The sequence below is a fragment of the Atta colombica genome, unplaced genomic scaffold (genome assembly GCF_001594045.1).
Source record: "Atta colombica isolate Treedump-2 unplaced genomic scaffold, Acol1.0 scaffold238, whole genome shotgun sequence".
In the NCBI taxonomy this organism is placed as follows: domain Eukaryota; kingdom Metazoa; phylum Arthropoda; class Insecta; order Hymenoptera; family Formicidae; genus Atta; species Atta colombica.
The window spans coordinates 2,166,129-2,177,701 of record NW_017259336.1 but is presented as its reverse complement, the minus strand read 5'-3'; the positions used below and the strand labels follow the sequence as shown (position 1 = coordinate 2,177,701).

Here is an 11,573-nt window from a genome sequence, read left to right as displayed (position 1 = left end):
AATAAATTTATTATATTTATTATATGTTTATAAATAGTTCCTAATTATGTAAATAAAATTATTAGAAATATATTACATATTTTTGATAAAGCATAATTATTTATAAAATATAATTAAAAATTATTTTGTTTATTTATTAAAATAAGCTGTATTTTGAATAATAATACAATTTTAAATATAAAATAATATTTACTTTTTATTTATAAGAAAATTAATAATTCTGAGATCTATGAGTACGAGCTAAAGAGGTATGCATAGAACTTGTAATAATTTGTATAGCTAACTTTTGCAATTTGAAGTTTTGGGTGTAACATGAACGGCTCTTTGACTCGTTCATTATAAAGTTCTAATATTGGTTTATATGTTATCAATATATTATTCTGTTTGATGCTATCAATTAAGTAAAAGGTAATTCAATAAATTTGAAACAATTATAAGTATATCCGAATATATCCAGATAATCGAGAATGTTCCATATTTTACATTATGTATATTTTTTGAAATATTTATCGATAATGATCGGATTAAAATAATTTTTTTTTAAATAAAATTAATTTTTTTAAAACTACGCAGTAAAAAAACATTTTGTATTTATATCTTACTTATATCATATTTAGATCCTTGTTAAAAGTTTGTCGAAATTTTTAATATATCTGAGTGTTAATTTAATGTAATGTAATTGTGTTATTCGAATATTTCGTGTTAAATTGATATTTAACATTTTTTAAAATAACATAGTTTGTGAATAAATTAACAAATAACAAAAATAATGAGTGATTGATTGTAAGTTGAGTGATTGATTGTAAGTTAAGTAAGTTATTTGATTGTTTAATTCAGTCAATTATTTAAATTAGTATTCATATTAAAACATTAAAATACTAAACATAATAATGCAGCACTTTAAAAGAATAATTTCAAATGTTTTCAATAACTTTTTAGTTATATTAACATTTTCCACTTTTTAAGGTTATTTTGTCTATCGTAAACTTGAGATATATGTATACTGTGACTGGCAATTTGTGCAAGTGTAATAATTATTTAGCCGCTTCTTAGAATCCGCCCACGTTATCTCAAATCCATTAACGATCGGTACGATGCTCGTTAACTGCGTTGGCGACAGAAAGTCGATAGTCAATTACGCAAATGAAGGGATCTCGTTAATAGCCACGGTGAACATGGCTACGATAGATCGTTAAATAACGTGCCTGCCGATTCGATCGCCATCGAAAATGCATAAATCAGTGATTTCATGCTGACCAGTGCAAGCAATGTATTCCTTCTAAATCTCGGATGCAATCGCATTAGATTGCATTTGGCTTTTAAAATTGAGTAATAATTTTCATCCTTTTATCTACGATTCCACGAACGCTTATGAAATTATGCCTGTCAAAGAATGCAATCTAATGTAATATATCGGAATGCAATTTAAATTCACTAATTGAGTTTATCAATTGTTCTTTAATAAATTATCACTTTTTAAATAATGATTTTGCAGACGTGTCCAGATTTCTAAATTTGAAAGAATCAAATTTCTTTTTTTCCTTGGAGATTTTATTAATTCTTATTTTTCTACATTTTTCAAAACGTTGACGCTTACATCTCAGAATAAATTTTTCTTTTTATATAAACTTAATTGAAAATATTTAGCATTTGATATTAATTATTTAAATTTTGAAAACTAAACTTTGATTTTCTAACAAAAAAATACAATAAAATCTTTCTCCGATTTTAATAAGTTTTAGATATGCTGAAATATAAACAAAAATAGAATAAATTTTTTTGCATATCAGGAGGGTAAAATATTCCATTGAAAGAAATTGGTTTTTCTCTTGCTGAATGAATGTCTAAAGTCAACGATATAAAAAATTATTTTTTAATTCTGAGAGAGAGAAAGAGAGAAAAAGAGAGAGAGAGAGAGAGAGAATTGAGAATTTCCAGAATATTTTATAATAATAATTAAAACACGCTTTTAATCTTTTATTTTTTAAAAATAAGAAATTTTTATTTAAAAAATTTTTTAAAAAACTTTATAAAACTTACTCTTGAAACCTTTTAATTTTTATTTAAAACATTCTTTTATATCTTGAATGACTTCACTTAGGAAGAAGAAATTTTTTAAAGAAAAGATTTTATTTTCTTAACGTGCGAGAAAATACTTATGAAAAATATCTATCTTTTATTTATATATGTTTTAATAAATATATATAAAAGCTTATTAAAATTGGAGAGAGACAGTTGGTTATATCTTCATGTAAGGATAATAAATTTGTAAAATCTTATCAGATCAGTATTGGATTTATTAAAATTGGATATGGAGAAAAAGTAGTATTTTTTATAATATTGTAAAGCGCTTACTTGCTATTCTAATTAATTTAACAAAATTAGAGATATGTAATTGTGACTGATCTAAATTACAGTATATATCGATTAGACATTATGTGGGTCGTCGGCAATAAGCAATAAGCAATTGTGTATTAGCTTTAATGGCTAATTAAATGCGGCACACTCGTGACATGTGTCACGCGCAGGTGGCAAACCGTGGGAAATTATTGTCGGCATTTCTCGCGGAAACGGCAAATCCAAAGAAAGGCAGTGTCAGGGTGGGAATACGCGGGGAAGATGAAGAGCGTGAATAGAATATTTCAGGTCGTGACGTATCCCGAGAAACGATCCATTCGCAGTAACGAACAATTATGATTCCTTACGCGAATGTAATTATTCACAGCGTGAGTACGGCTCGCCTCATTAATTGCATTTCGCTGAGCAATTACCGAATGGTGAGCAGCGACGTTTTCTCGGCACGATTAATCGGAATGATTAAAAGAAAGATAAAAGGGATATCTATTTTTATTCGTAGCTGAATTCTCATCGCATATCGGTGCTATCTCGCTCTAGCCGCGAAAGAAATTACCAACAAAAGAATGCGTATATAAAGAAACTGAAAGCTTCGAGAAATTAAGTTGAAAAATATTAAGTTGAAAAAGATATTGTTTTATTATTATTATTAACATAAATTTGACATAAATAATTTAATAATTTATTTGACGTACAAAAAATTTAATATCAAATTTGTTAAATAATTATCTTTAACAAAATTTATCGTATATATTTATTTTATCAGCTTTTTATACATTTCAATTAGAAAACTTTGCGTCTCTGATATCATTTAATTAAATTTCATTGCGCAAGTTGTGCGAAAAGTTCCATTTAATTACTCCGTTATTAAGTTTTATCTAATTAATATAATTTTATTTATCGAGATTTCTAAGTTATAATTGTAGCGTGACATTCCAACGAGAGGAAAATTTTGATTTAAAAATTGAAATAATGAAAAAGAAAGGAAGAAGTTTCTTATTATAAGTAAGTTTCATTATTCATGGTATGAAAAACAGCTAATTGATAATAACAGTAATGAAAATGATTATTTCTTTACCTGATTTCCTGTTTTTTTTATATTCTCCAGAATATACCGATAAGATAATATTCATATAATATGATAATATTAATATAATAGAATTATACATAATATTAAGGATATATATTTCTCTATAACGTGAAACAACAGAATATTTTTCGTATTAGTAAATCAGGTATAAATTATTAACAAGAAGCTGTTTATTTTTTAAAAGATTCAAAGGTAATCAGAAAAATGAAGTAAAAATTCTAATTCTATAAAAATTTCTATACTTCTGTTAATTCCTTTTCAGAGATTGTTCAAAACTTTAAACTATAAAAATTTTTTATTGTTTGCTATTGTTGCAAATATTTAAAATAATCAAATTATATTTCAGAGCTACATTTAAAGTAGTTTAATTATTTATTGTAATTATTAATTATTTATTGTAATTATTTGACAGTGATATTCAAAATACTTATTAATTATTGTTTCAAAGTTGCTTTTTTGTTTATCGTTTATTATGAGTACATCATTATTAGTTTATCAATCGTGAAATTGTATAAATAACACTTAAATAATTTTTTATAAAAAAAAATATAAAAATTATAACAAAAGATAAATTTAATTTGTTTACATTATTTTAACGTGTATATGTTATTACAAATAATATATACATGTTATAATGTATGTATAACTGTAAACAATTGTTTTTAATAGTTGCATATATTATAAATTTATACAATATATATTATAAGTTTTTATCGTCATGCTCAGTTCTATTTATTTTATTGCATTTTATTTTTGTATTGCAGTATTGTGACAGTTGATCTCTCTCTACGCTGAGGAAATTTGCGATCGCTGCATGCATAGATCTTCAAATAAAAAAACTTGTGCAAGGATGACTCGGAATTTACTTGAATAATGACGAGCGATCGTAATGTAATTAAAGGTACTTGGATAAAACACAAATGTAAATGATTTATTTTATTTATATCATATACATTGATAAATTACAACATATTTAAGTAAACTTTCCCGGCATTATAGAGACTCATATTTACTTCAAGCATTTTGAAATTTTATACCTTTTTTAATTATTATTAAAACTTAACATAAAGGATTCCACATTAACGAATGAAAAAAAGTTTCAGTCGAATTGGTTAAAACTATGATATATAATAAATAATGAGATGTTAATCAAGAATTTCTTAGTCAAAGTCATAAAAAGTAGACAAATTTTGCGCTAGTGCTATTTAAAATTTGTTATTTTGCATCTAATTAGACCGAAAAGTATCCTTATCTACTAAACTATTTATTTTGTAATAACTGTATCTTAATACTTTTATGTATAGAATATTGAGATGAATCGATGTGAAGAAAATACATAGTTGCTTTCAAAAAAATTATGCAATTTGTAATATGGATACTTGAAAATTACGTTTTTTCAAACACTCAGATGTTTTCTTTACATCAATTGACTTATGTCATTATTCTATGTATAAAAATACTAAATAGTATTAAATGAAAGTATTAAAACACAATTATAAAAAAATGAATAGTTTAGTAAATAAAGATACTTTTTAATCTGATTGGATCAAAAATAGCGATTTTTAAATGATGCTACATTAAAATCTATTCATTTTTTATGGTTTTGCTTGAAGAAATTTTTTGATCAGCATCTTATAATTTATAAAATATCACAATTTTAGCCAATTCGAATAAAACTTTTTTCATATGATTAGTACATAGATTTTAATTTTATTATAAAATTCTATATTTATATTGAATTTTTTATTTTTTATCCTGATTCTTGTTTTTTATCTTTACGTTTAATTAACAATTAAATTTTTTTCTAAAGTTATTATTAGTGTCACTTTTTAGATTTACCTAATCTAAGAAATTATTTATAATAGGTTACTACGTTATAAATTGACAAACATTAACGTAAGTGCACAACTTAGACAGTATTGGTCTACAGTAGTAATACTCCGTAATAGGTCAGGCAGTACGCTCCATTAACTTGACGCAAGACATTTAAGTTCGGTTAATGAACAGAACAGCAACTGAAAAAATGTTTGTGTTATTTTTAATAATAATCTATTATTATAATTTAGAAAGTATGTTACATTACGTTTATATTGTCTAATATATTGTAAATGTTATAATAACGAGTATATTTCTTTTGAAATTACTATTCTTCTTTTGATTAAAATTTTTTAATTTTATCTTTCTTTATAATTAAATATTTTTATCTAATTTTTTAATTATACTGGAAATTAATATGAATATCTTCTAGTTCCATAAACAATTAAATAAAAATTTGATATAACATTTTGATATAATATGATAATATAAGAGATGATATATAATACTATCGTTTGAAAGTTTTAAAACACTATCTTTTTTTTTAGAAGAGCGAAAAATAATAGTATTAATACTTTCAAGGAATTCCATATGAGAAATTTACTTTCTTTAATTATAACTATATATTATAAATAAATTTTTAGTAAGAAATTCATTATTAAGAAATACTAATATATTTAACAGGAAGGAATTAATCATGCTCATCTCGTAATTTATAGAAAAATTTTAATTAATTTATTTTTTAATAGATATACTGATTGACTTTATCACATTTTTGATTTATGTAATCAAATTTTTTTCCAGTACAAGGAACAGGTGAGTAATTCATGTACATAATTATAATATACATAATTACAAAATACATGTACATAATTATAATGTACATAATTAGTTAATTAAAATTGTAAACTATATAATATACACATTAATTAAATTTAAATGCATAAAGTTTTTGAACAAGTACGTTCTTTTTTATTACAATAAAATTTTATTGTAATAAATCATAATTTGTTTAATATAATAAATTATGATTTTGACTTAACTGATGATGACTTAACAAAAAATGAGTAATGTAAATTAGGCGATAATATAAGCGATATTTTTATAAAAATTAAAAGACATTCTAAATATAATATATATATTTTTAAGGTATCTTATCTATTTGTTATGTTTTTTCTATTTTGTTATGTTTCTTATAATTTGTTACAGGAATTTACTATGTCTTGTAATGAACACAGATCGGTTTATTCTTTTTGTCATAATCTCCGTAAAACATACCTTTAATAAACATACAGATTTAATCCCACTTTTATTAAATTCTTTTATTGTGCCACACTTTATACATGATAATTTACAAGATATTTTTCGTTTCGACAAATTTTTTACTGCATCCTTCGTAATATTCTTTCTGTAATTCAATGTCTTTCTTTAAAACCGTACTCGCCGAGTCGGACATGAGTCTTGCCCGAGTTGCATTACAGGAATGTGCTCCAATAGACGACGTTAAGGATGAAGAATGAAAAAGGGAAGAAGAATCTGGAAACCTTATCGATGTAAATGGCAGTGGCTCGTCCTTGGCAACACTCATATTGAATTGTCGATTGCCTGGTTGGACTCCTGCTTCTTTCAGTATCCGGCCTCATCGGCGTCTTTGAAAAAAGAAATTAAAAACACGTCACATAAAATATGATATGAAAGTAATAAATGTAGAAAATTATTATATATATATTACATACATATAACTAATTGTTTCAATTTATTATATTTTTTTGTCCCTCTTTTTCATTTATCTTATTAATCAAGACTTGCGAGGTAAGTAGATTATATTTACTTACTACTAGAGTAATTAACTGTTGTATAAAAAATGAAATGATGTGTGAATGATAATTGAAATAGTATAAAAAAACAGATTTATTAATTTTTTAATCTTTTAACAGATATTAATTCTTAAATCATGCTTAGCATTGATTTTGAATTGATACATTTCACATTAATTTAACATATTTTAACTTATTAAGTTAAAAGTTTTCACGTATTATTTTTCGAATAAATAAAATTCATATTTTTCAATTCAAGTATATGATATTTCTAGATATATTTGCATGTAATGTGACAATATTCATTATACAAAAAAATGATAACGTATTTTATGATTATGATAAAATGAAATTAACGGAAAAATCGAATATTCTTATATCTCTTGCTAATACAACTTTGCTTGCAAATCAAAAAAATAAAATTCATATTGTAATAATCATAAAATACTTATTTAATTGCGTGAAGCATGACTTTTACTTATTAGCTATTAAAGAAAAATGATATTTATTTCGCGCACGAATGCATTTTATCGTAAAGCAAACAAAAGTAAATGCCGCAGTAGTACAAGCAAATATTACGTGCAATGGATGCAATAAAAACGGGATTTTCTATGTACAAAACGAATTGTAAGTCTGCGTAAACTACACAGAAGAAAGGAGAAAATAAATATTTCTTTGCGAATTGAGTGTGGGACGAATGCACGCAATAAAATCGAACTTTAGAACTTGTTCAAGAGGGAAATTACTGAAGAAAAGTTACTCGCCATTCGATACGATGAATCGCCTAGAAAAATGTTTGTACTTTTCGAGAAGTATACTCCGCCGTATTTTCCGTCGTCGATGCTGTTTACCGTATAACATTTGGATTCAGAAATAAATATGCGTTTGTCAGTCATATAGAATTTTATTTAGGCAAGTTTTTTGCTTCAAAATAGAATGGAATTGTTAGAGTACTAAAAAGTTCAGCTTGAAATTTATATGAAATTTTATTTGTGTGTAGAACTATGTATTTAATGTTTCATTTCTCTTTCTTATTGAACGAATAAGTGATATAACTTTATAATACATCTCAATGATTTATACGACTCCGCAAATATCGATAATTCATAACGATCGCAATGTAGCGCCCCTTATTCCTAGCATTTTTATTCAATTGAATGATATTGTATCAACAGAACGAATTGCATGCTCGTGGCCGATGGTGCAGCGTATTTTACTTTATCTCGAACTATCAATTTTGCAGAACCGATGGAACATTCACCATAAATATCGCACCACACTTTTTCTCGTTTACCTTGAAGTCGTCGATGGCTTCGCGAAGATCTTCATCCGAATATCCTTTCATGGCCTTTGTAGCGATTGGTCCCATATAGTTGTTCACTACCGCAAATTCCATAAGAGACAAGAAGACGAATACACTACACGAAGACATCCACACGTCAATCGCCTTCACATACGAGACCGGCGGTAGAGATTGTTGAGATTGCGTATTTTGAGTAGCTAAAAGTAAGATATTAATCTTTCCATGCATGCACAGTTACATATATACAATTCAGTTGACTTGATCAACGTCTCTCTCTATTTAGCTCCAAGACACTATCTCCAGATAAATATGCATTGAATGAAAGCAAGCAATTAATTATTTCAAATAATATCATATATCTTAGTGATTAAATTGGTAAAAATGTCAGGGAGTAAGGAGATCCAGATTTTTGAAATCTGGATGGAGCGATATTTTTCGTAATAAATTCTCAGTGATTCAAGATGCACCTTGGCATCAGTATTATCAGAAATTGCTGAAATAATTTAATTTGTGATTTTTACTCTAGTTTTAATTTAGAACTGTGTTTCAAGTTCGATAAATAATAAACGGCATGTGATTCGTTTGAACTGGAAATTGTACAATTGTTTATATAAAAATATTAGACACAAATATCTGTTATGATCGAACAAAGCTTTTATTTTTTATTTATGATAATTGTAGAGTAAAAAATGCTCGTATATTTTCTTAAAAATTAATACAATGTCATAGCTTATTTCGAGGTATAATTAAATTAATTTTAAATTAATATAATATAATATATAATAAATATAAACAAACTCTTCATCAGTGGTGAAGTATTAAAATATAAAAAAATTTGAATGTCATGTTCATATTCGAATGAATTGTCATTTGGTGGGATACTTATTGACGTTCAAATTTTTTTATATTTTGACACTTCATCACTGATGGTTTTTAAATTTTTATTCCGTTATTCATTGTTGGTTAATTTAAGATTGTATTTCTGCGTTGTAGCAGTGAGGAAGGCTGTAAGCCGAAACGTTTGTTGATTATATTAATTTAAAATTAATTTAATTATAGCTCGAAATAAGCCATGACATTGTGTTAATTTTTATGATAATTATTTTTATCATTAGATTTTAATCCAACCAGACCATTTTTCTCAGTGTAAATATAGGTATAGGTAGTATAATTAATTATGTAATTTTATAATAAGAATTATTTTAAATCCATGTTTGTTCATTATCATTTATGCTTCGAAGAATTTTATATAATTATTACGTTTAAGAAATCAATGTTATCTGCTACCGATTATTTATACTACATACTTTATTCCCGAAATTTACATCAAAATTTATCGCAAATAATTTTATTCGATTTTAGCATATCAAAAAAGACTTAACTAATGGTTTTATTAAAATCATAGGATTTATTGAAACCATTTTGGTTCTAGTTAATTGCAATTTTGCTGATATTTATGTCATCATTATATGATACTCCGACGTTTTATCGCGATCATAAATATCATGAATAGTTATATCACGAGCAATGGGTGGAGAGGTCGCCTAACCGAGGGTCAGCAGTGACGTCACACCAAGGGTAACTCGTGCCGGGATGGCTTCCGGCTTGATCCAAAAGGCGATCCAGGACATGACGACGATCAGGGCGGATGGTATGTACGTGTGGAACAGGTGATAACCCAGTCTCCGGCGCAGATTGAAGACAATCTGTATGCACGTGAAGTTTCCGGTCGAGTATTCGATCGTGCAGTCGGTCGTGTAGTTGTTCGATATGTCTAGTTGCGGCAGCTCGATTTCCGGATTAACTACAAGGGGATCGGTCATGTTCCATAGGAATACCAGATCTTGAGTTGTATGTGAAACTAAAAAAAAAAGTAAATGGTGTATAGAGACAAGTATGACAAAAGAGAAGGTGATTATGGCATTCTATCCTCAAAATTTAAATAAATAAATAGCTTAATATTTTAACATAAAATATATGATTATTTATAAACATATTTGATAAACAATTCATTATTATTGATAATAACTACAAATAATATGTATAACAATAATTGCAAAAAAATATTAACATTGCTATTATGCTTTTACTATATATTACAATACTAGTTTCTTTTTTGTTAGTAAGGAAAATGTTAGGATTTATGTATATGTCACAGTATTAATAATATTTATATAATTTAACCGCTTATATAAAATATTACTTACGACTTTCGATCATCATCGAGCAAATTTGAGTGTCATGAGGATAAGATTCGAACTTCATCGCGCATGAGAGCACTAATGTCAATCTAAAATGAAATTTTATTACACTTCCTTGTGTGACACAATTTATTACTTAAATTTTATTTTCTGATACAAATTTTACTCAATAGCGTTATTTTTACAGTGACAAACTATATTGAAGCTCTTCTCTATATTTGTGTTTCTGATGGAACATACATTCCGAACAAAGGAAAATAAATTTGTATCATTTTATTAACAAAACTTGACAGAACGGCACGGTAATTAAATCGCTCTATCGAATACATTGAATTAAAATCATAGATAGAAATAAATGAAACCGAAATAAATGAAGATGAAGCTATAAAAACGATGGAAAACAAATAGAAATATATGAATGTCATGAGAGTCTTATGTATATTTTATAACAGTTAAAAATTTTTTTAATTTGTGCTGATTGCTGATCGAGTCTACCTATTTATTGAAATACTTTAATATTTTAATTAACAATAAATTAACAAAAGTATTTAAAAATTTATTATTTGAATTAAAGAGCTAATAAAAAGATAAAAAATAAATTAATGCATGCATTTATTACTTAAATAGTTAAAGCTTCAAAATCGAACTCGATAACAAATTCTCTAAACTCTAATGTTTCCTTAGGTTCCGACGCGTGACGTTGGTATTTTATTGCAGTATTTATTTCGCAAAAAATAGAGTGCTCTTATAATGTAAGGAGAAGAGAATAAGTTAATATTTCTCGAGGAAATATGATGCTTTTTTAAAAAAAATAGTGCATATAAAATATTATAATTGTAATATATTAATGAAATTTATCTATGTTCTTGTAACAGTTATAATATTATAAAAAATTTAAATATATATAAGTTATCATAATATTTACAGATTTTTAAAAGTTAGTGTCTTCTAGTTTTTAATATTTTTTTTTATTTCCTTATCTTGTATACATA

The 11,573-nt window shown here is 25.7% G+C and overlaps 1 protein-coding gene across 1 annotated transcript in view; it reads right to left on the bottom strand.

Annotated features, from left to right (window-relative positions):
• Positions 1-6,585: 6,585 nt before the first annotated feature.
• Positions 6,586-11,573, bottom strand: part of LOC108688698 (glycine receptor subunit alpha-2) — a 7,880-nt gene continuing 2,892 nt past the window's right edge. Inside the window, exons 4-7 of the mRNA XM_018195048.1 lie at positions 10,588-10,670; positions 9,930-10,241; positions 8,372-8,577; positions 6,586-6,909 (exon numbers count right to left, since the gene is read on the bottom strand). Coding sequence (XP_018050537.1) covers positions 6,736-6,909; positions 8,372-8,577; positions 9,930-10,241; positions 10,588-10,670 — 775 coding nt within the window. The 3' untranslated portion in view covers positions 6,586-6,735. The remainder of the gene's footprint in view (positions 6,910-8,371; positions 8,578-9,929; positions 10,242-10,587; positions 10,671-11,573) is intronic.